The following is a 27,615-nucleotide window of genomic DNA, read 5'->3' as shown; positions in this document are numbered from 1 at the left end:
CAGCGAAGTAGTCTTTTCAAATACGTAACAAACGAGTGATGATCATGAACCGTTCCATTGATTTCTGACGAGAAGGACGAGACTTTTTGTTCCCTGTGCATTTCTTTGTTGTTTTTATTGCTTCTTTATGGCTCTGGAAGGCCTGCAAATGAAAGCCAGAGTCCAACGGCGCGTGAGGGTTCCGGAAATGCCCCGAAGTCACCAAGCGGCGGATGTTCGGACCGGAGGATCGCCGGGAACGGAAATTCCAACGTGCCAAAAACCACCACAACTTTCGACAATTATCGTAAAAACAAGTCGTGACAAAAAGAAAGTCCGCTGAGTTATGGCCGAGGCTCCACGTTACGCTGAAAACAGGTGACTAACGAGTGATAGAAAACGGGAAACGAGGCAATTAAAAACGCTACGGGGATGATGAATGACAAGAGGATGGAATTTAATGGGGCCTCTTTTTTTATCATCACTTTGCTTATTGATTTACAGAAGTGATGCTCAGGGATACGCAGGAATGTTAGACGAATACGAGAGGATGTGAGGAAACTACAAGAAAATATGAAGAGATTAAAAGACGATATAAGGATACCACAAGGAGATACGAGAAGCCTAAAAGATAAATAAAATGAAACTACAAGACGATTATTATAAGGAGACTATAAAAGGATATGAGGAGACTAAAGAAAAACATGAGAAGAGTACAAAATATATATGAAGAGGCAACAGGAGATAAGTAAAACTGCAAGAAAGATGAGAAAATGGCATAAAAGATGATAGTAAAGAGATGAAAACGTGGCAAAAGAAAAAAATAACTAAATGAAAGGAAGCAACTATGGGCTATAAATTTCGTGATTCGTGTCTCTTTTCTTAGTGTTAGTTTAAGTATTTTTTTTTTATCAAAGTCAATACCGAAGTGACTAAGGAATACATTGCAAAATAACATCACCGATGGGAAAATGAAAAAGACAAGAATTTCTTTTATCAAACTGCTTTCTCTTGTTTTTGCCTTCCGCGCCCCTCGCCGCCCCTCCGCCAGCACAGCAGAGTCGCTTCTTTCCTTGCCCGCGTTCCCAGCGGCTCGGCTTTTTGACTTCCGTGCGGGACGCTCCTCTGTTTACTTTCCCCGCGGCTCCTGAACAGTGTCAAGGCCAGGCGCGTAAGAATGCTGCTGTTTGCTCGACTTAATTCATCTTCTTTCTCAACACATGGCCACTTCCTTTACTGATTTTCATCTCTTCTTTGATTATTTAAGTTATTTATTTTTCTCTTTCCACTCGTTCATCTGTCAGTCTGAATGTTTGCTTGCCTGTCAACCTGTCTGTCTATCTTTCCGACTTTTCTTTCTATGCTTTAAATATATATATATATATATATATATATATATATATATATATATATATATATATATATATATATATATATATATATATATGGAATGTAGGGAACGATTTTCACTCTTCACGCGTTCCGCCTCGTGACTCCGCTTTGTTGTCGTGAGTTGTGTTTTGATGTGACGCGTCGTGATCGGTGTCCAGGTGGCGGTGTGTGGCGCAGGTGTTGTCACACTCGACGAGGAACAAAGAAGTGGAGACTAGCTGGAATTGTTTTATATATATATATATATATATATATATATATATATATATATATATATATATATATATATATATATATATATATATATATATAGGGAAACTAAGGCTGAAGCCTTAGTTTCCCTACAACATAGGTAGCAGTAAGCAACAGTTTGTGCGTGCGTGTGTTGTTTATAAACTTTCTTGTTGTGTTCTGAGTGGTGGGGATAAAAAGCCGAGACATAATTGGTGGTTGAATGGACGGAGAGACAGAGATGGGAGAAAATTGTGAAGAAAGACGAAAATGGAAAGAAGGAAGAGAGGGCTGGGGAGAGAGAGGAAGTGAATGTTGAAAGAAGCGAAGGAAGAAATGGGGAGAGGAAGGAAGAAGTATGTTAGAAGGAAGTAAAACAAAGATCGGGGAGGGAAGGGAGGAGGAAGATGATGATAATGAAAGTAAAAGTAAAGGTTGAGGAGAGTGGGTGGAAGGCTGTTGACAAAGGTGCAAGAAGAAAGGACGGGAAAGAGGAAGGAGGAAGGTTGCCGCAGGAGATAAAAGAATCAGGGAGACGAACTGAGAAAGAAGGAAGGTTAAGGAGAAAACGGGAGGATGCTGGGAAAGGGAAACGAAGGACTGGGAAGAGGAAGAAGGATGGATGGATGCTGAAAAATGCAAGGATCGGGGAGGGGCGGAATAGGAAAGGATAGAGGGAAAAGGAAAGTTGAGGATAGACAAAGTAGGACGCAGGGAAAGGGGAATAAATAACTGGGAAGAGAAAAGAGGAAGGATGTTGGAGGAGATGAAGGGATCGGGGAAAGAAGAAATAGGAATACATAGAGGAAGAAGGAGAGTGAAAGAGATAAAAATAATGAAGAAAGGAAAGAAATAACTTGAAAGAGGAAAGAGGAAGTGCGGCATAAAAGAAGGATAAGGGGGGAAGAAAAGACTGAAGGGATAAAAGTGGAGGAAGTTAGGAAAGAGGAAGGAAGGGTTTCGCAATGGATGAAAAACCTCGTAACACAGAATAGTGCAATTTCCTGAGGGGGAGACGAGGGTGGGGGGGTGGGGGAGGGGGAACGCTATGAGGAGGAGGAGGAGGAAAAGGAGCTACAGGAAAAGAACAGAAGGCAAATAGAAAGGAAAGGAGGGTGAAGGGAAGAGGAGCAGGAAAGAAGAACAGAATAAAGATGCATAAGTAATGAAAATGAAGGGTTAACATGAGTGGGGTTAGGTGGTTATGGAGGAGGAGGAGGAGGAGGGGGAGAACGGCAAGACACGAGAGGAGAAGGCAAACAAAAAAAAAGAAGGGAGGATGGAGAGAGGAGGGGAAGGAAGTTGAATAGGGAGAGGAGGGTAGTGATGATAATGGGTAAAGGATGAGGTGATGGGGTAAGGGAGGTAGAGGGAGATGACACGAGAGGAGAAGGCAATGAGAAAAAGAAGGGAAGATGAAGAGAGGAGGGGAAGGAAGTTGAATAGGGAGAGGAGGGTAGTGATGATAATGGGTAAAGGATGAGGTGATGGGGTAAGGGAGGTAGAGGAGGAGGACACGAGAGGAGAAGGCAATGAGAAAAAGAAGGGAGGGTGAACGAAAGAGGGGCAGGGAGATGAAGAGGAAGAGGAGGGTAGTGATGATAATGGGTTAAGGGTGAGGTGATGGGGTAAGGGAGGTAGAGGAGGAGGACACGAGAGGAGAAGGCAATGAGAAAAAGAAGGGAAGATGAAGAGAGGAGGGGAAGGAAGTTGAATAGGGAGAGGAGGGTAGTGATGATAATGGGTTAAGGGTGAGGTGATGGGGTTATGGAGGTAAAGGAAGAGAACACGAGAGCAAAAGGCAATAGAAAATAGGGGAAGAGGGGAAGGAAGATGACTAGGAAGAGCTGGGTAAGCAGTAATGATAAAGGGTTAAGAGTAGGATGATGGGGTTATGGAGGAGGAAGTAGAGGAGGAAGAGGAGGAGGAAAAGGTATAGGAACAGGGGGGTGGGGAAGAGAACACCGCCTGAGGGGAGAGTGTGGGCGCCCCGTTATGCTGCTCTGATGAACCTACGGGTCTCTGTTTGCGTTTCATACTTCTGTCTATGTGTTTTTGTCTTTCTGCCCATGCTTGTTTGTTTGTGTAAGTCTATCTATCTGTCTGTCTGTCTGTCTGTCTGTATGTATGTATGTATGTTCCTCAAAATACAATTATCGATTACCCTTTTTTTTACATCAAAGGATACGGCTCAAGGGCAACAAAAAGAGTACAAAAAAAAAAGCCCACTACTCGCCGCTCCCGCAAAAGTAGAAAGTAAAGAGCAAAACAGCAACAATCATAAAATTGAGCTTCGTCTACCTGTCTACTCTCCGTACGTAAGAAGAGCAACAACTACAGCAGAACCATCCGCACTAACCCGGATTCACTGAACGCGCAGAAATACATTAAAACTAACAGCGAAGCCTCCACGCACCTGACAACCTAGTAATTTAGGGGAGCGTAAAAGACCCATTAGGAACCTGTGGGAGTGGGAGTGTGGGTGGGTGTGGGGGGGAGGGGGGGGATGGGATGGATGAGGGTGTGGTGGTGGTGTGGTGGTGGTGTGTTTGTGTGTGTGTGTGTAAATACCCGCTCATGTTTACTAGGCCTCACAATGATCATCGGACACCATATGAACGACAGATTAGAGAGTAAGAGAGAGAGAGACCTGGACACTAGACTGGAGAGAACGGACACTTGCTAACTAAAAATACCAGATGCTTTCGGGCGCTTTCATATTGCTTGGTGTTCTGCCGTACCATCAACTTTCGTGACTGATTGTACATGTCTATCCCACCCATATGTTTTGTTTTTGTTTTTTTGCGTTGATTATGTCCACTCTTACTGTCGTCCCCAGCTGGTCTCTGTTCATCAATCTTCCTTTCACTATGTTTTGCTTTGTTTATGTTTGTATTTGTTCTTAAGTTCTTTCTCCCTCTAAATCAAGTTATCTATTTGTCTATCTATACATCTATTTACCTAGTTATTTATTTGCCTTTTGATCTCTACTTTATTTTTCCCTTTTCCTCTTCTTTCTTTCTATCTTTGTTTATCTCATTTTTCCCGCTTTCCTCTTTTTTTTTCTATATCACTTTTTATCTTCTTCATACTCTTGTTTCTAATCTATTTTATCCTCTCTTATCTCTTGTCTCGTTTATCTCCCTCTCTATCAATCAATCAATCAATCAGTCAATCAATTAATCAGACAATCAATTCATCAATCTATTTCTCTATCAGTCAAGCTACCTATCACCCTCTCTCCCTCTCTCCTCTCTCTCTTTTATCTCCCTCTGTTTATCAATCAATCAATCAATTAATCAGACAGTCAATTCATCTATCTATTTCTCGATCAGTCAGGATACCGATCACTCTCTCTCCACACACACGGCCAGTCAGCGCCAGACCGTGACCGTCAACACCCACCATCCACTTGAGGCAGTTGAGGCAGCCCATCTGTGCGGCGGCGTGGATGGGGGCCATGCCGTCCTTGGCCCGCAAGTCGAGGCGCCCCCCGGCAGTGTCCACGAGGTACTGCAGCACCTCCAAGTGGCCCTCCTGCGCCGCCAGGTACACGGGGGTGACGGCGTTGTCCATCTGGGCGTTGGCACTGCTGGGGAAAGGGGAGCGTCAGGAAGCTGTTGCATAATTTGTGAAGGGGGAGGAAAAAGTGATTCAAGGTGAGTATAGGTAAACATAGTGAAAAAAAAATATATATACAAGGTAAACATGTTAAACTCTATATGTAAATCATGCACAAACATTAAAAATAAAAGGAGTGTGAGTGTTTGTTGCATTATGTGTGGAGGAATGGGATAAAAGAAACGAGTTCAAGGTTGCTATAAGTGAACATCGTGGAAAAAAATATAACATGCATCAACATTCAAAATAAAAAAGGAGAAAACGAAAAGTGGGAGTGTCAAAGGAAACAGTTGCGTAATGCGTGGAGGGATGGGAAGAAAAATGGTTCAAGGTGAGTGTAAAGGAACATAGTGAAAAAGTCATAACATGCAGGGTTACTGTGGTGTGTAAACCATTAAAGAGGTGTGGAAGTGTCCGTTGCATAATGTGTGGAGGAATGGGATGAAAAACTGGTTCAGGGTGAGTACACGTCAACAAAAAGAAAATAATATAATGTGCTTGAGTTACTGATGTCTATAATCCGTGTACGAACATTAAAGATAAAGTGAAGTGTGTTATTCATAATCTTGCACTTTGTAGAAAAATGAGCTAAAAATGTAAAGATAGAGGAGAGTTTAATAAAAAAATAAATAAATACACAATTAAAAAAACACGGAAGTAAATATAAAAAGTGCAATAACACTTACAGAAAAAAAAAACAGAATACAGAATAAAATACAAAATACAGAAGAAAAACCATAACCGAACTTTCCAACAACAAAAATAAATAAACAACAATTAAAAAACAAACAAAAAAAAAAAAACACGGAAGCAAACGGAGACTAAAGTGCAAGAACATTGAGGAAGAAAACATAAAAGAGTAACCAAATAAATAAAAAATATCACGAGCGAGCCTTCCAACCAAAACTGACGGGTGAAAAAACTTGTAGAGAGGAGCAGAGAAGTAACGTTAGATATCGATTGGAACGGAAGAAGGAAGCGTGGGAAGAATCGACAAATTATACCTTTCCGACAACACTAGAAGGTGGAAAAAGGCTGTAGAGAAGCGAAGTAACGTTAGGCATCGAAGTGTGATTTATTTTTTAGGAACAGGAAGGAAGCGTGGGAAGAATTTACAAACTCCATCACACAGGAACGAGATTGGGCGGAACAGATAAATGTATGGCTCATGTAACCGTAGATATATAACGTGCTGAAGTATGATTGATAGATAGATAGATAGATAGATAGAGAGAGAGAGAGAGAGAGAGAGAGAGAGAGAGAGAGAGAGAGAGAGAGAGAGAGAGAGAGAGAGAGAGAGAGAGAGAGAGAGAGAGAGAGAGAGAGAGAGAGAGAGAGAGAGTAAAAAAAAAAAAGCATAGCAACAAACAACAACAAAAACAACAACACAGGATGACAGGAAGCAGGACAAGGACGGACCGAATGAGACAAAAAAAGGAAAAAAAAATTACATAACAAAAAAAATATATATGATAAAAGAAAGTGAACAAAAAAAGAAAATAATAACACTTTCAAAATAGACGGAAAAAAAGGGGGCAACGGGTTGAGGTAATGAATCTGGAAGCATAGGGAGGGAGGGAAGGGAGAGGGGTGGAGGGAGGGAAGGGCGAGGGGTGGAGGGAGGGAAGGGAGAAGGGTGGAGAGAGGGAAGGGCGAGGGGTGGAGGAAGGGAAAGAGGGGAGAGGGGTGGAGGGAGGGAAGGGCGAGGGGTGGAGGGAGGGAGGGAACGCTGGAGGGAAATGTTGGGCGGAGGGGTGGAAGAGGAGTGGTCAGCGGGCAACCACACTACCGGTAGCAACAATGAACAATAAAATTAGGCAATAGAATCCTGTGGTTCGGAAAATTCGAGGACTGGCAAAGTAGTAGTAGTAGTAGTAGTAGTAGTAGTAGTAGTAGTAGTAGTAGTAGAGGCAGCGGTTGTGGTAGTTACTGTTACTCTGGTTAAGGTTGTTATGGCTTTGTTGTACTTGTTGTTATTGCCTTTCCTGTTGTGTAGTTACCTTATAATAAAGTAGAGGTAGTGGAAATAGTGATGCTTGCGCTTACAGTAAAGGTAGTGGAGTTAGTTGTGGTGGTGGTGATAGTGGTTGTAGGGGTAGTGGTGGTGAGCGATGGATTGAAGTTTCGATTTTACAGCTACCCAATGATGACAAAAAACTGAACCCGTCCATCAGTCCCTCACCTGTCTCTCTCTACGCCAATAAAAAGTATATAAAAACACTCAGGCGGTCTTTTAATCATCACCCACGGACTGTTATCTCAATAGAACACCGGCAATTAACGTGGGAGAGGCTTGGGTGGGAGAAAATGTGAGTGGGTGAGGGTGGGAAGGTGAGGTGACTGGCTCTCTCCCACAGGTATCCCATTCGTTTAAAGAACATTTGCAGGTGAGAAAACTCCCGGCCTCAGATTCCTTGACCAACGAGACTCCCATGACATTCTGAAGGTTACGGTGAAGAGGTGTGAAAATTACCGTTCTTGGTGCGTGTATCTGATGTTTTGGTACGTTGATAATTGCTTCACTACTCATAAGAAGCCACAGCCAACGTTTAAACTTATACAGAGGCAGATACGTGCATATATTCACGCCCCGGCACCCCCCCACCCCCCCCACAGGCACACACACAAACACACACACAGGCATAGGCAAGCAAGGTGGAGGTTGATGAGTGCGTGAGGGAATGAAGGCACGAAGGAGTGGCTGAAGTGTTTGTCTTCCTGGTGGAGGTGAAGTCTGATGGAGGCGGAAGACTGAATAAGAAAGAAGTAAAGAAGTAAAGTAGTGAATGGAGGAAGGTGAACGAGGGAGAAAGAAGAAAGTAAGGTGAAAGCTAAGAAGGAAAGGAGAATCAGAGAAACGGGTATAGAGGATGAAGGAGGGTGAGTGAAGGAAGTGAGGTGGAGGAATGAGGAGAAAGAGGTGAGCGTAAAGAAGTTAAAGTGAGAGAGAGAAACAGGGATGAAGAGCACAGGAACTATAGAAAAGGAAGTGAGGTGGAAGAGAGAGGAAAAAGAAAGGCTGGAGCGAAGAAGAAAGGAAAGGAAGGAAAATAAATAAAGGTCAAATGGATTAACGAAAATGAAAGAATAGCAAAGGAGGTATATAGAGGAGGAAAATAACAATAGAAGAGAGAGTAAAGAAGGAAAGTTGAAATAGAGAAACAATGAAGGAACACAAAAGGAGGTACAGAGGAGGAAAATAACAACAGAAGAAAGTGAGAGCAAAGAAGGAGAGGTGATAAACGGGAATGAAAGAATGACGAGAGGGATAAAGAAGAACAATAACAAACCGAAGGGAAAAGTATTAAAGAGAGAGAGTAGAGAGAAGGACGAAAGGAAGAGAATGAAAGAAACAGAACGAAAATAAAGAGAGGGGACAGTAGCGATGAATGGAGAGAGAGAGAGAGAGAGAGAGAGAGAGAGAGAGAGAGAGAGAGAGAGAGAGAGAGAGAGAGAGAGAGAGAGAGAGAGAGAGAGAGAGAGAGAGAGAGAGAGAGAGAGAGAGAGAGAGAGAGAGAGAGAGAGAGAGAGAGAGAGAGAGAGAGAGAGAGAGAGAAAGAGAGAGAGAAACAGAAACAGAAAAAGTAAAAAACAGAAAAAACAAAAGCAAAATTAGTGAATATACGACAGAGAAAGTTTAAAAATGAAACGTTAAGATGAAAATAGAAACATATACTCGTAAACAATAAACAGACAGAGAAAGAGACAGAGAACCAACAATATAGCAGGAACACGACAGCAGGCCGGAAGACCGAGGTAGCAGATGGATACACAATAATAACACTAATTATTCCCGCCCCCTGTGAAGTGATATTACGAGGAAGAGAAAGAAAAAAATAAATATGCCCCAGAAAACGCCACTTCCTCTTCCTCTTCCTCTTCCTCCTCCTCCTATTCATCCTCCCTCTTTACTTCTGCGTGCTAGAGCTCCTGGTACTGCGTCTAATATTACTTCTACTGCCTCTAATACGGATAATAAGAATTGTTAGGCGGCTTGCAAAGTGGGAAGGTGGGAAGGAAAGCTGAGTGGGTGGAGTTGAACAGCTGTCGATGTGAAGATTTTGCAGTGTCACGAAGGAGGAGGAGGAGGAGGAGGAGGAGGAGGAGGAGGAGGAGGGGTAAGAATATGCGGTATACAAATATAATGCATTGAATAACGCGTACTATAACTGTTACACACACACACACACACACACACACACACACACACACACACACACACACACACACACACACACACACAAACACACAAACAATCATCAATAACATCGCCCTATTAAAAACCTATTGATGCATAATTGGCGTTTATTTATTTCTCTCTCTCTCTCTCTCTCTCTCTCTCATCTCACCCACCCCCAAACACCGAATTCCCATCTAAATCAACACCTCACCACCCCCTTCTCCCCCTCCCCTCTCCCCCACTTTGTTGTCTACAGGTGTTCAGTTAGCAGGTGAGAAGGCAGCGATGGAGGGCCACGCGTCGGCAGGTAACGAGGGTGAGGTGATAACTGTGAGGGGAAAACGTCATGAGGGGTGAAATTGGGCTGTTTGTGTGGAGGCGCTTTCGTGGGGGTGATGGTTGGAGGGGTGAGGGGAGGAGGGGTAGGAAGAGGCGAAGTGTCAAAAAAAAAAGAAAAAAAAAGGATGGGAGAGGAGATTTTTTCGCTTTTTACAGCAAAGGAGACAGTTCAAGGGCAAAAAAAACAAGGAAACTAAAAAAAAAAAAAAAAAAGCCCGCTACTCACTGCTCCAGAAAAAGAGTCCAGAGCAGTGGCCAAAAGATAAGTGTTGTTTTCCTCTACTCTCTTTCATTATAGCAACCTACGCATTATCTTACATATTACTTTGGACTTACTTACTTTCTTTCTTTCCATGTTGTTTTTTTAAGGAGGGTAATTAATGTGATAAATGGGAGGTGAAAATGGGGTGATTGTGTGACGGGGCTTTCGTGTGAGGGTGTGAGGGATGCGGGGTGGAGGGGATGGAAGAGGCGATGGGTTATGAGAGACAAGGAGATCGTTCCGAGGTTCTTCTCCACTTTTTTGTCACGCGTTGCTATTGCAGTATGATATTTCACCTTATTTCTCTCCCTTTAGTGATGAAAAGGGAAAGAGCAAAGTAAAAACAGAAAAGAGCAAATGACGAATACACCTAAAAAGAAAAGACAAATACAAATAAATAAGAGTAAAAGAGGAATGAAGGAAAAAGCAAAAATAATGAACAAACGACCCAAAGATTAAAAAAAGAGTACATGCGAATCTCATTTTTTTTTTCCACTTCCTGTCTTCGTTTCACTTCCACATTGTCCAGGTGAGTGCCGGACGTGAGGCAAGACAGGTGAATCACAGGTAAGCCACAGGTACTCACTCCTTCTTTTCTCCTCCTCAAACACGTATTACCCATTAAGGAAACCCACATTGCACTTTCATCCCCCAAAGGCATTAAAGGACACAAGGCTGCGACTCCTACAAGATCCACACATGATTTTCGTCCCTCGAGGTGTTGTGTTTGGAAACGGTCGACTCGAGGGATTGAATGACTGCTTGGAGGCGATTTGGTGAACGAAGTGTGCGTGTAATGCCTTGACTAATTTACCTTATATGCCTCAAGAACTCTCGACAAAGGTGACTGCAGGGAGTGGCAACAGTGAGGTACTTGACGAGGAGGAGAAGGAGGAAGAGGAGGAGGAGGAAGAGGAGGAAAGTCACTCAGCAAACATGAACGGCAACGTGACAAAAGGAGGAGGGAGGGAGAAGGAGATAAAGGAGTGAGAGGGAAAGACAAATAATGGAAGAGAGAAAAGAGGAAGGGAGACAAAGAATGAGGGAGAATAAAAGAGAAGGTGGGGAGGAGGAGGAGAGGGAGGGAGGGTGAAAAGGAAGAAGGAATGAGAGGGAAAGGAGATAATGAAAGATGGAACAGAGGAAGGGAGACTAAGAATGAGGGAGAATAAAAGAGAAGGTGGGGAGGAGGAAGAGAGGGAGGGAGGGTGAAAAGGAAGAAGGAATGAGAGGGAAAGGAGATAATGAAAGAGGGAACAGAGGAAGGGAGACAAAGAATGAGGGAGAATAAAAGAGAAGGTGGGGAGGAGGAAGAGAGGGAGGGAGGGTGAAAAGGAAGAAGGAATGAGAGGGAAAGGAGATAATGAAAGAGGGAACAGAGGAAGGGGGAAGAATGAGGGAGCATAGAAGAGAAGGCGGGAAGGAGGAGAGGGAAGGAGGGAGGGAGGAGGGGGGAGGGAGAGGAGGGGCATGGGAGGAGGGAGAGAGGGACGGAAGGTTACATGGAAGAGAAGGGACACCGTTACCGCGCCATCCCACGCACCACTTGTTACGGTGATGGTGGGAGAGGAGGAGGAGGAGGAGGAGGAGGAGGAGGAGGAGGAGGAGGAGGAGGAGGAATTATTAAAGGAGTCAGCGCTGTTACTGTAAAGCAAACGACATTTCTTAACTACACACACACACACACACACACACACACACACACACACACACACACACACACATACCATTGTCATTACGCATATAAAGTTTGATATTACTTTTTTTTTTGCTACAATTCATCGTTTTTTGTACTGACATTTATACGCTTTTGAAGGATAACTATTCATATTATCTTCGTTACGCTACAGGTGGAAATATTAACAATAACACCACGTTGTCATTTGAGGGTTTGGTTATTTGTTTCCTTGATGGTGTCTTGGGCGCTGCTGGTGTTGCGCGTGTACGGACTTGTTGCTCTTAAAACTTGTCGCCATGCGGGGCCGCCCTGGAGATGGTGGCGGCCTTGCTGGCGGTGGGAAGGCCTGCAAAGTCGCCCTCGCTGCACTCTGTATAATAAGGTGTCTGCAAGGAGTGCGAGTAACTTCTAATCAGGTGGACCAGCTCGCCCTCACTGATTATGTCATTAGCCTCCTACTGCTTCCTTTGTTGTTGCTGTCTATTTTTTCTACTTCTTTATTTTTATTTTTATTTTTTTCCTTTTCCTTTCCCTTTTCTTCAATTTTTCCCATTTCCTTTCCCTTTTTCTTCTTCCTCTTCTTCTTCTTCTTTTATTATTTTTCTCTCCTTTTCTCTTTTTTTATTCTTGTTCTTGTTGCTGATGTTCATCTTTTTCTTTGTCTCTTTTTCTTTTGCTTCTTCTTTTTTCTTTCTTTCAATCTTTCTTTTCCTCTTTCTTTCTCTCTTTTCTTCCTTGTTTCTTTTTCTTTCTTTCTTTCACTATCATCCTCTTCGTGACCCTCGCCGTGCCCTGAGGAGGAAGTTGATCTCCCAGAGCCAGATGGTGCAGCAACTGGCGTATAAGGAGGGAAAAAAGAGAGGAGGAGGAGGAGGTGGAGTAAGAGTAGGAGGAGGAGGAGGAGGAGGAGGAGGAGGAGGAGGAGGAGTAGGAAGGGTAGTCACTTGCAGAACTAATAAGCAACTCCAACAACCATTACTATATTACGGTAGTTGATGCGTTTTGTTTATTTTGACAAACAGACAGACAGACAGACGGACACAGACAGGATGAAAGATAGACAGACAGGCATACAGAAAAAAACATGAACATAGATAATAATGGACGTGTATTATTCTCCTACTTTCCTCTTGGATGATAACATATAAAAGGAAGAGAAAAGAATAGGGGGTAAGTATTTTCTCTTGGGATTAAACAGTAACACCTTTAACTGTTTACTCCTCTGGCTATTTTGTGGAGTGACGCAGCTTGTTTTCAATTTCAACAAAGGAGGCTCCTAAGCGGCAGGCGCCCGTCGCTCGCTGGCCGCACTCCGCGATCTCTTCCCTACGCGGCGGGGCAAACTTTGGGTCATATTTTTAAACATTTCTGCGCCCAAGAACACGTAATTTACTAGTCTTTCGTGGGAGTTTATGACACTTCCAGGGGTACTTTTATGACCCTGGTGGTAGTCTGAGCTTTCTTCTGTACCGTGAACCTAAAAGAACACTCATTAGAACTCGATTAACCTCTTTTTTGGCCTTTGGAAATAGTTGGTGTGAGGGGTGGGAGCATTTGACAATACCAACCAAAGAACGGCGGGGTGCGGCGGAGGAGGAACCCCAACGAGAGCACATCCCTGACCTTCGAACACTTTCTCTTCCGCTTTAACAGCCCGGGGTCGTTGTGGTGCATGAACATCCTTCGCGGCGACTCCTCATAAGGATAAGGGTCATAGAGCCGATTTCACAGTCCAACACAGTGTCTTCGTAACAGCCCGAACCAAACTATAGAATCCCATACAATCCAAAATGGTGAGGTCTTCGATGCCACACTAAATACACAAGACTTTTCCTGTATAGTTTCATCAAATTTGTGAACTTAAATATAATCACCAGACACTATACAAGGAAATTTCGAAGGCTCTGGTATTGGTTTGGGAGCTTACTAACCCTTCATGGGAAACTGAAAACTGGCCCATAATCTTAACCATTTCGTCGCCCAAGCTCACATATTTGACAAGGCTTTCGTAGGAGTTTTGGGCATTTCCAGGGATAGTTTCATGACTTCAGGTAGTTTGGCCCTTCTTCTGTATCATGAACCTTAAGAAAACACTCATTACAACACAACTCCTTTTTGGTCTTTGAAAATAGCTGATGTGAGAGGCGAAGGCGATTGAAAATACCGACCAAGAATTCGTAGTTACACATCATGGCGAAGTCAACCAGTGACCTAGACTTGGGGTTCCTTCTTATTCGCCTTCTTGCCCTCCACAATCACGCTGTCGCCCTTGAAGTCCTTGCGGCAAACCTGAAGCTCGCCCAGAAAGCTACAGAGGTGACGGACTGCCTCGGCCACCTCAACCCCGGTTTCGCCTTTCACCAAATCGTGCTCCAGTCCTCGAGGGTCATGCAGCTGTGTCTGGTCATAATGAGGGCTTCAGGCACGGTACGCATAACGCCAACGAAGTACGCCCTGCAGCCCCGCCACTCCCTGCAGGTTATCCACTTCCCGCGTGAGGAAGTGTTCGTTGTTGAAGAGTATTCGTCGTTGCTGTCTTTATAACGTATTCCTGTTTGTTTGTCCGTGTCTGTCTGTCTTTCATAACAAAACAAAACGCATCAACTACCGTAATATAATAATGGTTGTTGGAGTTACTCGTTAGTTCTGCAAGTAACTCCTGTTCCGCCTCCTCCGCCTCCTCTTCCTCCTCCTCCTCTTATTACCCTTCCTCATACGCTAGTTGCTGCACCATCTGGCTCTGGGGATCACCTTCCTCCTCAGGGCACGGCAAGGGTCAGGAGGAGGAAGATAAATGGATAGATAGGTAGAGAGACAGCGGGAGAGAAGAAAGGAAACAGTAAGAGGCTAATGACATCACTAGGGAGGCAGAGCTGGCGCACCTGAGGCTACCTGCGCGTGGTTAATGAGAAGCAGGTGGCCCCCTCAGGTGAGAATATATAGGCTTCATCTCTACCTGGCTTTCACCCCCGCTCCCACATTTGCATTGCAGCGAAAATAAAGAGAACAAAAGTGTGAGGTCTAGTGAAGAGTATCGATCTTTCTCTTTTCTCTTTGAAGTCACGAATGAGCGGTGTGTAAATTGAACCTTCTTTTTTAACCTTCACGCAAATTAAGAAGAATGAGGTTTTGAATTCACGCGAGAAATTAGTGTGTTGGTGATGATGTTTTGAACGACTTACGGTGAACACACACACACACACACACACACACACACACACACACACACACACACACACATACACACAAATGAGTCATATTAACCCAGGTAGTTGCTTTCAAATGAACCACGTATAAGATCCTCCATTAACATGAAGATAATTTCGAAGACAATCCATGAACTTAAAGACACATACAGAAAGACATTTAAACTCACGGAATAGGTATCACTCGAGACTTTAAAACTACTCTTCCTTAACTTTAGAAAACACACACAAAACATTTTAATCCATAACAGACCAGGCGAGGTCCATCTTCTCAAGCATTCCGGGGCTCACACACCCACATTTGATAAGGCTTTCGCAGAGATTATGGGATTATGGAGGCGGCGAGTAGCGGGCTTTTTTTGGACCCTTTTTGTTGTCCTTGAGCCGTATCCTTTGATGTAAAAAAAAAATTATCGTGGGTATTTTTATGAACATAGTGATATAGTCTGACAAGGCTTTTGAATCATGGAAGCAAAAACACTCGTGAGAACCTGACTAACCTATTCTGTGGCCTTTGAAAATATTTGTTATGAGAGCCGAAAGTGTCCTAGAATACGAGACTAAGACACGTTGAACACAGCGAAACGGGAAAGGCCAATTCAACACATGTAATAAACTTCAGGTGAGGCACATGGCGAACACAATACAAGAAACGTCATTGAAACTCAGGTGAAACACTAAAAACGGTTCACCTTTACCTTGAGAATTTTTTTTTTTACAGCAAAGGAGTCAGTTCAAGGGAATAAAAAAAAAGGAAACAAATATGAAAAAAAGCCCGCTACTCACTCCTAAAAAGAGTTAGAGGAGTGGCCGAAAGATAGGGAGGCTCACTATGACCACACCCACACAAGAACCGTCATTTCAACGTCATTATAACCAGGTAATTGATTTCAGGTGAGACGCGAAAAACAACTCATTATAGGCCTTAATGAAAGACTGATTAAGAGTCACGAGGAAGCGATTGGCTAACTAACACCTGAGGGTTCACCTGTAGCCTTACTGACCCAGGTGATAGAGAGCCTTGAGCGAGGCGTCTTGGGTTCCGGGATGAGTCGGCTGAGTTTGACATTTTGATACGAAAAAAAAACATGTATCAGTGAAGTTTTAAGTTGATTTCATGGTTATATTTTACTGTATTGCTATTGCTGGTGCCTTTCTCTTTCTTCTCTTATTCCTCGTCCTCTTCCTCCTCGTCCTCCCCCTTCACATCATCATCATCAACATCCCTTTCGTTAAGTAAAAGTGAAATTTGTTAATGTAGCTGTAAAATAATTCCCTCGTTCATTACTTCCTTGCATCTCCCCTTTCCCTCACGTGTCAGCAATTCCATTCTGTCTCGACCGCGATGAACTAATGAAGCCGCAGAGGATCGCCGCCTTCTTCACTTTCTTGGCGGTAAGAAAAAACTTGCACAACGGAAAAGCGGCCAACAAACACGTTTTCCGGAGAAGAAAGTGATGAAAAAGAGCGACTTGCTGAACACAAAGAGCAGACAGAGACGCACGAGCTCGCAGACGGAACAAAAGAAAACAAATCCACTTGAAGGCGAGACACTGGCTGCTTAGCAAAGACGTCATTATAGAAGGTCATTTCCTCACCTGGATTTGACTGGAGAGGCGCCCCTGGGTGACTCAGTCGGCAAGGGAGGGAGGGGGTCATTGAAGCGACCTCCGCTATGCCTCGCCCCCGCGCCATAACACCCCGGGTCCTTCTCACGCCCATCCTTCGCCTTGTCCGGCCCTGAGGAACTCTCCCTCTCCTCGCTGCCCACTGAGAAGTCGGTGAGGTTGTCTGAGCTGGCGCCGGGGTCAAGGATGGAGGAGTAGGTGGGGTTGGAAGGGAGGGACTTGGGGAAGAGTGGTGAGGGAGAGGCGAAGGAATGCTCACTCTTCACCAGCCCGAAGTCACTGGCTAAAAGCATCCCCTTCGTCTGGACGGAGTGAACGATGAGGTCCGACGGGGCCGCAAACTCCCCCGCCCGGCCCTTCCTGTTCCTCTCGGGCAGCGGCGGCAGGACGGGCTCGTACGCGTCGTCATCGCCGTCGTCGTTATCATCATCAGCGTTGAAGGAATGGTTCGAGTCCCCGTTGATGCTGTCGCTGTTGAGGGCATCGTGGAAGATGGCCAGCGCCTCCCGCTCCTCCCAGCTGGCGACGGAGCGGCAGGTTTCGCGGCGACCCAGGCTGTGGCGGGACAGCCGGAGGGAGACCTGCGGCTTGATGCCCAGCTCAGGCGGCGGCTCGTCCGGCGGGAAGGCCGTGATGGACCTCATGGAGCGGCGCGCCTTGGCCTTGAAGGATCCGGAGCGCTGCAGGGATCGCCGGAGCACGGAGCCCCGCGAGAGTGAGTCCACACTGAACACGTCGCTCTGTCTGCTTGACGGGAGGGCGTGGAGTGACGCCCTCAGGGTGCCGCCACGCTTCCCGCCCACGTGGGAATCCTTGTTGTAGTAATTGGAGTAGTAGCCGGGTTTGACCGAAGTGAAGATCTCGCGGTGGATGCACACCCCATTACACGATTTGTTCTTGTAATTGCACAGGTAACACTCGCCGTGCCTGAAAGAGTGTGCGCGCTGCAGATTTCTCAGAGCGTCCGCTACGAAGATCCCAGGCCGGCGGGGTCGTCGAGGGGTGTGGTGCTCCCCTCGGCTCCCGCGGCGCCTTGATGTGTAGAGCGAGGAGCCGCGGGAGGAGTAGGCGGAGTTTCCTTTCCGCCTGTACCAGGAGGCATCACGGAGGCCTCCCACGGCAGCCAAGTCCACGACATTGACGCACGTGTTGCTGGAGACGCTCAGGAGGCAGCCCATGAGGGGGGCTCAGGGGGGCCGGGGTCAGGGTCATAGCACCTCCGGCATCACTAGACACAAGGTAGGCGCAAGGTGGACAAGGTGCGTAGAGCGCCGCGGCCCCCAGAGGAGGCGGGCGCACGGAGGGGGGAGGAGGAGGAGAGGAGGGGGAGGGTCGATGGGGCGTGTTATCTCACCTCCCCTCACCTTCCTGCTATTCGCCACAAGGAACTTACGGCGGCTGCTTGGCGTGTCGATAATGGTCCCTGCGTTGTGTGACGCCTTGCTGGAGGGGAGAGAAGCTGGTGATTGGACAGAGCAATGACGAGAACACGCGGTGGTCCCCAAGAGACGCTCCGTTATGTTAAACGAACACTGACAAAAGCGCGCCAGGTCCTGAGGGGCGGCTCAACGGAAGGTGTTCGCACCGGTAGTGACGGGCGGCGGCCGTCAGCTGGGCGCCGCAGGGGAGGCTGTCGACCATACGGTAACGTGTTTTCTGGCGCTGCTCGGGCTGCTGCTTACGGTGGTGACGTCAGGACAGCGGAAACAGCCAGAACGAGGCGTCGGGGCAGCATGATGTTACTTTGATGCCGCTGCCCAGGCACACCACGCTGAGCCAGGGGACTAAGGACAGAGGGACGCGGCGGGAAGCCTCACGATAATTGCAAGTCACATCAATCACTGCCTCGCACACCGACACCGCCACCTCGCCCTTATGTCCCACAGGGAGGAGTGCCACCGGGGAGGGTGCGGGGGCAGGGAAGGGTTACTCTCCCCTCTCGTCACGCCACAGTAGCGCCGGAAGCAGACAGACAGGTGGGCTGGTCACCCGCTAACTGATGGCACCCTGCCGCCCCTGCTGCTATCGGAGGCTCCTCACCTCACGTCCCTCTCGCCCAGGCAGGAGAGGGAGTGGCCGGCGCAACACTCCCCTTAACGCTTCACACCTCAACCCTTTTTCTGGGCACCGGTATTCCACTCCACCACTCACAAAGTCACGTCAACTTCACACAAGAAAAATTGGACGACGTGCCTTCCCACCGCCGCCCCCGTCACCACATGTCACGTCGAGGCACAACACACGACTGTCACTCTCGAGGGGACTGGCTGCGGGATCCTTACGCCACCCCGTCGGAGCGAGTGTGTGAGGGAGCAGCGAGTGAGCGCACCACAGCCACCCACCGCCTCGCGTCGCTACCAGCCGACTGACAGCCAAACAGTTCACGAAGCCGCTCTCTCTCACATACTCGCCCGCCCCACCGGACAAGCTCCCCTTCTCGCATTTCCCCTCTGCTGCCCCGTGTTGATTCCCAGCATCCCATAGCTACGGAATGCCCAACAGATACTTTCACTTAAGACAACGCCACGAAAAGCTTGTCATTACTGGGTAGATGAAAAGCTTTGGTGATTAAAGCGTCCGAGTTTTTTCCGCACAGTGACAGAAAAGCATGTTATCATATATGAAATGACTCGAGTGGAGCGAGTAAGTGTCAAGTATTTTTTGTTGTTACTTGTTTACAATCGCCGTGAATCAGAAACCATGAATATCAGAGGGAAAATAATAGAAGTTCAGCGCCTTGCCATCACACTTCACTCACCAAACGAAACCTTCACGTGTCACTGCCGCACCGAAAGCACATAATATCACACTTCTAAATACTAAAGCGATCCAGAAAAGCAAGAAAACCCACACATCAACAACAAACACAATTCATATCTTTACATACTGAATATAAACACACACACACACACACACACACACACACACACACACACACACACAATAACGACGCACCAGCTGGAGAAAACACCCTTGAACCTCCTCGAGAAATTTTCCTAAACACCGCCAATGCGTCAGCTCTTTACGTCCCCCCCTCCCTCCCCCCCACTACCACCACCGCCACCATCACCCCCGCACACCCTGGCCACAAAATCACCGCACACAACATAAGAGGGGAATGCAAAGAGAGAGAAGGGGAGAGTGAGAGTTGCTGGGAATCGCTGTCCGGGTTCTTTTAATAATAACCTTAACCCAACACTACCCAGGGAGGAGGAAAAGATGTGGGGGAAAAGTGAGGATGCGACGGACGAGGAAGAGTGAGGGAGCGAGGGGAAGGTTAGGAAGGAAATGTGAAGTAAGGAAGGACAGAAGGGGAAGCTGAAAAAAGCGATGGACAGGTGAGGGGGAGAAGGTACGGGGTGGGAAGGAAGGGTGAGAGATAGTTGAAGAAGTGAATGACAGGTTGGGAAAGGAGACATTGGTGGGACAGCTAAGAGAGCAAGAAGAGATGCCGGAAACGTGGGATGATGAGTATTTGGAGTGTGGGAAAGATGCGTAATTGAAGGTTTAGGAAGGAAGGAAGGGTGTTAAAAAGGTGAGCAATGAGGGGAGAGGAAGACAGGGAGACAAAATGGTTAAGGAAGGAGAAAGGGAGAAGGGGGATGATAAGTATTTTTGAGTACAGGAAAGATGCGTGAATAAACGTTTTTAAAGAAGAATGGAGGAAAAAGGAGGAGGAGGGGTGTATAGAGTATGGAAAAAATGCGTAAATGAAGGTTGAGGAGGGAAGGAAGGGCGTTAGAAAGGTGAGCAAGAAGAAAGGAATTAATAAAGGTTAAGATAAGATAATTTATTTGTCACATTGTTATACATTAATGCATACAAGTGAAAATCTTTGTAGCTAAGGAAGAGTGGGTGAGAGTGGCAGAGAGAGGAGTTACGTGAAATTATAGAGGAAGAAAACATCACTTTGGGAACGAGTAGGAAGTTGACTTGGGAACGGGAAAGTGAGATTATGCTGTTGATGACACGAAGCGGAACATAAAAAGAAAAGAAAACCCCCAAAATAAGAGGAGAGGGCGTTAGAAAGGTGAGCAAGAAAAAGAAAGGAAGAATGGGTGAGTGGGAGAGAATGAAGTTACGTCAAATAATAAAGGAAGAAAACATCACTTTGGGCACGGGTAGGAAGTTGACTTGGGAACAGGAAAGTGAGATTATGCTGTTGAGGACACGAAGCGGAACATAAAAAGAAAATAAACCCCCCAAAATAAAGATCGGATTATAGAACTTGACTTGGGAACAGGAAAGTGAGATTATGCTGTTGTGGACACGAAGCGGAACATAAAAAAGAAAATAAACCCCCAAAAATAAAGATCGGATTAAAGAACATGTGGTTAAGAGATGAGTTTTCACCGCTCCTCACAGGTTTCACTTCATGTTTTCCACACTAACGGGCAAACAGAATAGGGATGTTTTGATACCACAGAGCCATACATATAAGGCATCATCAATACAAATAAGAGGTAACACTTTCTCCTTAGATGCGTGCACTGAATAATTTCTCGACAGTTAATATACTTAATGAAAAGCTAGGTTAGGCAAACAATATATACAAACAGGGAGGCATGTAGTGATGTGTGGTTAGAATAAGTCAAATAATAATTGTGTGTGTGTGTGTGTGTGTGTGTGTGTGTGTGTGTGTGTGTGTGTGTGTGTGTGTGTTCAAACAGTACAAATATACACACATAACGAGATTTCTTTATGACCTAAAAAAAGAAAACCAGTATCAACCTTTTAATTAACAACCTCTGCTACTGATTTCTATATTCTGATTGGCTAGTGCGAAGGAAAGCTTGATTCTAATTGGTTGCCGAGTCGAGGGGTGAGCGCTGATTGGCTGGCCAGGTGAATAACGGCGCGGGGCAGGTGAGTTGCCCTTAATGAGTCTCGAGACTCAGGTAAACACATTCATCAGACCGACGCACGAGTTCGGTGTTTCCAGAGACAACATGACGCGCGATACTTTGATGATTTGTTATAATTATTGGCGTTGTTATCATTAAGGTGATTAGTGGTGTTATAATTATCATCGTTATTATTATTTTCATTATTATTATTATCAGTCATTATTTATATTATCATCGGCATTACCATTATCAATACAACTGCTGGTGATACTTGAATTTCTATTACTACTTTCACTACTACTACTACTACTACTACTACTACTACTACTACTACTACTATTGCTATTACTACTACTACTACTACTACTACTACTACTACTACCTTTCCATTTACTGTCGGTACTTAATGACTTTCAGAATAACAATGAAGATGCTGGGGATGGTGATAAGCATTAAAAAAAAAAAAAAATAGTATGCTGTTAATGTGATGAAGATGATGATAAAGGTGATGAGGAGAAAACACAGGTAACAACAATGACGAGAGTGCTGCATACGATGACGGCAAGAACAGGTGGGCAAGCCTTACCTGTCGTACCTGAGATTGATTGACGTTTACCTGCCTCTTGAACTGTGCAAAGCTCCTCCTTCACTCCCCTCCCCCCCCCTTCACACATCTCCACCCCTCTCGCCCCTCAACCTCTTTCCTCTCGTTATCAAAAGAGAAAATGGCAGGCAAGTTAAAAATATCGTAAGCTCACCTAATCCAATGCAATTTACGATCATGACTAAGTATTCTTGTTCACTCAATATGCACACCTGTTGAAACTCTCCTTCATCACCTGTCTGACACCTGTATGACGTCATCACTCTCTCTCTATCATCTTTATCTCTGTCTATCTCTTTCGCCTTCTCTAGTTTAGTATCTTCTTCTTTATCAATATGTTTATCTCTCAGCTTTTATAGGTTAGTTTTCTTCTTCTCTATATACTTTTTTATCTCTCTCAGGTTCATCGTTTAGTCTCTCTCTCCATGTCTATATATTTATCTCTCAGTTTCTCTAGTTTATTATCTCTCAATCTCTATGTCTATTTCTTTCACCTTCTCTAAATTACTGTCTCTCCCTCTTTATCCACCTATCAATTTTTCTATCTCATTGTCTCTCCTTCTCTCTCTATCTCTATCTATGTCTATCTCTTTCAGTTTCTCTAAATTAATGTCTCTCCCTCTCTATCCACCTGTCGATTTCTCTATCTTATTGTCTCTCCCTCTCTCTCTATCTCTATCTATGTCTATCTCTTTCAGTTTCTCTAAATTAATGTCTCTCCCTCTCTATCCACCTGTCGATTTCTCTATCTTATTGTCTCTCCCTCTTTCTCTGTCTCTATATCTCTCTCAGCGTCCCTAGTTAATTGTCTTCTTTATCTGTCTATCTCTCTCAGCACCCTTCGTTTATTGCCTCCCTCGGCTCGTTTTTTATGTTTATCTCCGTTACTCTAACAGGATTTTTTTCCAACGGTCCTTCGTCCTCATTATCCTATCATATTCCTTAACAGCAGCCCTTCGCCTCTTCCCACTCCTCTCTATTTACTAACTTATTTTTCTTGTATATCTTTTTCTCTTTCCCTACACCTAATTTGTTTCTTCATTCCTCTCCTCTGTTCTTTAGTTTTCTATTTCATTCATTATTTTCTTATTTTCTTCGCTTCTTTTTCACTTCCTTTTATTTATTTCTTCGGCAAGTCCTAAGTTTCTTTCTTCTTTCTTCCTTCTCTCTTTTCGTCCCTTCCTTCAATCCTTTCATTATTCCTTTCTTTCTTGAATGATTCGCTTCTTACTTCATTCCTTCTTTCACCCAATATTCTTTCTTTCTTTCTCTTTCCTTCCTTATTTCCCTCCATCTTTCTTCAATATTTCTTCCTTCCTTTCTGCCTTTCTTTCTTCCTTTCTTTCTTTCTCCTTCCTTCTTTCCTTCCCTCCTTCCTTCCTTCGTGCCTTTCTTTCTTTCTTTCTCTTTTTCTTTTCTTCCTTCCTTCCTTCCCGCCTGCCTTTCTTTCATTCTTTCTCTTTTCTTTTCTTCCTTCCTTCCTTCCTTCCTTCCTTCCTTCCTTTCTTTCTTCCTTCCTTGCTTCCTCCAATCATTTCTTCCTTCTTTCCTTCCTTCTTTCCTTCCTTCCTTCCCTCCTTCCCTTCTTCCTTCCTTCCTTCCTTCCTTCCTTCCTCCAGTCATTTCTTCCTTCTTTCCTTCCTTCCTTCCCTCCTTCCCTTCTTCCTTCCTTCCTTCCTTCTCTCCCTCCTTCCTTCCTGATCACGCGCCCTCCGGAACCAGGAAATACCGATATGTAAGAGCAACGGAGAGCCATATGGTGTGTGTGTGTGTGTGTGTGTGTGTGTGTGTGTGTGTGTGTGTGTGTGTGTGTGTGTGTGTGTGTGTGTGTGTGTTTATGAAGCATTTTTTGGTGTTTTAAATCTGTTTTTCTTACTATTTTTCCTTCTCTTCATCCATTTTTTCCTCCTCCAGTTTTTCCTCGCCTTCATCTTTTTTTCTTCCTTTTTTTCTCCACCACCACCACCACCACCACCACCATCTCAACCTCATATTCTGGTGGCAATAACCTTAGCGGCTGCCTTAACTTTTATTAGACCTAAATCAACCTATATCAACCATTCAGTGAGTACTTTTTTCTTATCTTAATTTTCCTCTTTCTTAATAGTGAGAGGGAAGGGAAAACTACATAAACTTTTGCAACATAAACGTAGGGAAGAATGATATTAAGCGCTCTTCTCTCTCTCTCTCTCTCTCTCTCTCTCTCTCTCTCTCTCTCTCTCTCTCTCTCTCTCTCTCTCTCTCTCTCTCTCTCTCTCTCTCTCTCTCTCTCTCTCTCTCTCTCTCTCTCTCTCTCGTTTTTTATCCTCTTGTGGTCATCAGTCAAAATCGTAATTTCTTTCACAGTCTTCATATGCGACTTGTAAGAATTAGTTTTGAAAATGCTAAAACAACAGAATGTGTATATGTGTGTGTGTGTGTGTGTGTGTGTGTGTGTGTGTGTGTGTGTGTGTGTGTGTGTCTGTGTGTGTGTGTGTGTGTGTGTGTGTTTATATAATTTGCTACCCGTGATATTTCTTGTGGACACCTGCGGACGGCCACAGCCCGTTAGTGGCACGGGCGAACATTAAAGTGGCTTCTACGTTCTGCCTATAGCGCTTGTAAGTTTTTTTGATGGGGCCTGGTGGTCGGCCCCAGCCCGTTGTGGCGCAGTTAAGTGTTTCAAAATGGCATCATCTTTATTGGCTCATGATGCGCCCTGGAACTCATCTTTGATCCTTTTTAGAAAGTTTATCTAGAGTCTGGGTTGAGAGGTGGTCTTCAGGAAAGCATGTGTATTATGCCACTCGGCGGCGACTGAAAATTGTCCGCTTGTAGCGGCGGGTAGGACTTGCACCCGGGGCCTCCAGGACATGGCGCCTACAGGCTGATCACTCAGCCACCGCCTCCCTTTGATTTATTACTTTTGCTTGGCCCATGCGGTGCTCCTCTTGACCGAAGTCAATAAAGTTTAGTGTTGATTGATGACCTGTACAGCATGTGGGTAATCTGCCACCACTCTGCGATGGTTGAATAATGTTAGCGTCTTGCGGCGGGACTTCAACAATGGTCCTTGGCAGGATTAAATGAGGCTTTTCAACCCTGGTCCTTGGCATCACTACGTCCGCGCACTGAACACAAGGCCACGACACACACACACACACACACACACACACACACACACACACACGCATCACACATTCACCCCCGTCCCCCTACACACGGTAAACTTAAATCCTCCGCAACGCGCCACTCTCTCCTAAGAATGATTATTATGAATGTTGCCGATAAGGAGAGGAGAGAGAAGGGAGAAAGAGAAAAAAATGAGAAGAGAAAATATAACGTCACGCGGCTTAGTTACACATTTTTCGTCACACTCACTTTCCCGCCTCGGCCTCGTGTGCTGGGCGGCCGTCTCGAGGAACAGGGCGAGTAGGAGAGTGAACACTTTCTCCGCCTCGGCCTCGTGTGCTGGGCGGCCGTCTCAAGGAACAGGGCGAGTAGGAGAGTGAACACTTTCTCCGCCTCGGCCTCGTGTGCTGGGCGGCCGTCTCGAGGATCAGGGCAAGTAGGAGAGTGAACACTTTCTCCGCCTCGGCCTCGTGTGCTGGGCGGCCGTCTCGAGGATCAGGGCAAGTAGGAGAGTGAACACTTTCTCCGCCTCGGCCTCGTGTGTTGGGAGGCCGTCTCGAGGATCAGGGCAAGTAGGAGAGTGAACACTTTCTCCGCCTCGGCCTCGTGTGTTGGGAGGCCGTCTCGAGGATCAGGGCAAGTAGGAGAGTGAACACTTTCTCCGCCTCGGCCTCGTGTGCTGGGCGGCCGTCTCGAGGATCAGGGCGAGTAGGAGAGTGAACACTTTCTCCGCCTCGGCCTCGTGTGCTGGGCGGCCGTCTCAAGGAACAGGGCGAGTAGGAGAGTGAACACTTTCTCCGCCTCGGCCTCGTGTGCTGGGCGGCCGTCTCGAGGATCAGGGCGAGTAGGAGAGTGAACACTTTCTCCGCCTCAGCCCTCGTGTGCTGGGCGGCCGTCTCGAGGATCAGGGCGAGTAGGAGAGTGAACACTTTCTCCGCCTCAGCCCTCGTGTGCTGGGCGGCCGTCTCGAGGATCAGGGCGAGTAGGAGAGTGAACACTTTCTCCGCCTCGGCCTCGTGTGCTGGGCGGCCGTCTCGAGGATCAGGGCGAGTAGGAGAGTGAACACTTTCTCCGCCTCGGCCTCGTGTGCTGGGCGGCCGTCTCGAGGATCAGGGCGAGTAGGAGAGTGAACACTTTCTCCGCCTCGTCCTCCGTCACGCCTCGCCCACGCCCAGGAGGTGACACGCCTCATCGTCCCCAGTGTACATAAATTCCTCGTGTTCGCCTCCGTGTTGGTGTTCTAGATTTTTTTTTCTCTTCTTGTGTGTGTGTGTGTGTGTGTGTGTGTGTGTGTGTGTGTGTGTGTGTGTGTGTGTGTGTGTGGATAATACTTGATTGTGGCGACTTTCTTTCTTGGGTGGTACTTTTTTTTCTTACTCCTGAATTTTTTGGGGGCCGGAGGGAGTCTTTCTTCCTTACAATTCCAGTTTTTTTTTCATATTTTTTGTTTCCTTTTCTTCATTGCTCTTCCGATTTTGATTGTTCACCTTTACTTATTTCTATTATTTACTGTTTCACTTTCTTCATATTTGTTTTTTTAATGTTCATCTACTTCTTGGAGTCGTATGGTGGGCGAGGCGACGCGACCCCTGGCGTATGCCCCCAATGATTGATACTTCTTCTTCTTCTTCTTCTCTTCTTCTTTTTCTTATTTTTCGTAACAGCCACCGCCGTTTGCCATCTCTATTAATCATTGCAATACAGGTTATCAAGTTTTATGCTTAAAAATAGTAACCTAATTTGTGCCGGTCATTTTCCTTCTTTTTTTCTGCTTTAAGAATCGGGCAAAGGCTAAAGGTAAAAAAATATTCCTCTAAGAAAGTAGGCAAAAGAACTAATTTTCAAAAAGTAACAAATGCGAATAAAGGACTGATACTACTCCTAATGATAACACACACACACACACACACACACACACACACACACACACACACACACACACACACAGTACAAATTTCCTACATAAACCCGCGGATAGTTATGCCTCCTAATATCTTCTAACAGGATTTCTCGGTTGAAGTTTTAGCTGTTTTCTCACATTTTTTTTCCTTCTCTTTATGTTGCTAATATTCGCGTAACTACTGGCCCGTTAGGAGACCACTCTGCATAATTCCGCCATGAAACCTCGTGAAAAGAAACAGAAAACTCACATTAAGCAGTTTTTTTCCTTTTTCATGAGGTTGTTACTCCCCTCTTCCTTCCTTCAATTTGTTCCACACACACACACACACACACACACACACACACACACACACACACACACACACACACACACACACACACACACACGGAGCTCATACTAGTCACACATAATTACCTGCAATACACCTGCCACCTCGGTACTGCACAGGCAAATCGCGTAACAGGCACCATTTGCATCCTGACAATGACCGTGTTTTGTTGGCCATTCTGTTAAGCACTTGAGTCTGACCGTGGCAATGTGTGTTAGTCTTTTCTTGAGGGGAAAAAGTGGGTCGAGAAAGGAAGTGGTGGGAGGCAAAAGGAGAGAAGAATATTGAAAAAACGAAAGGAAAAAA

General features: G+C 45.5%; 1 protein-coding gene across 9 annotated transcripts in view; it reads right to left on the bottom strand.

Moving 5' to 3' along the window:
* The window catches only part of LOC126984080 (espin-like), a 171,214-nt gene that overhangs the window by 55,899 nt on the left and 87,700 nt on the right, over positions 1 to 27,615 (bottom strand). For 6 of the 9 annotated variants that reach the window (XM_050837483.1, XM_050837484.1, XM_050837480.1 and 3 more), the window contains exon 3: positions 5,008 to 5,194. In XM_050837483.1, the coding sequence (XP_050693440.1) occupies positions 5,008 to 5,194 (187 nt within the window). Of the gene's footprint in view, positions 1 to 5,007; positions 5,195 to 16,486; positions 19,117 to 27,615 lie in introns of those variants that run through there. The other 3 variants (XM_050837485.1, XM_050837486.1, XM_050837481.1) reach the window with 3 other exon arrangements.

The sequence above is a fragment of the Eriocheir sinensis genome, chromosome 55 (genome assembly GCF_024679095.1).
Source record: "Eriocheir sinensis breed Jianghai 21 chromosome 55, ASM2467909v1, whole genome shotgun sequence".
NCBI classification, from domain to species: Eukaryota; Metazoa; Arthropoda; class Malacostraca; order Decapoda; family Varunidae; genus Eriocheir; species Eriocheir sinensis.
Note: the sequence above shows the minus strand (reverse complement) of the source record. Positions and strands in the feature narration are given on the sequence as shown.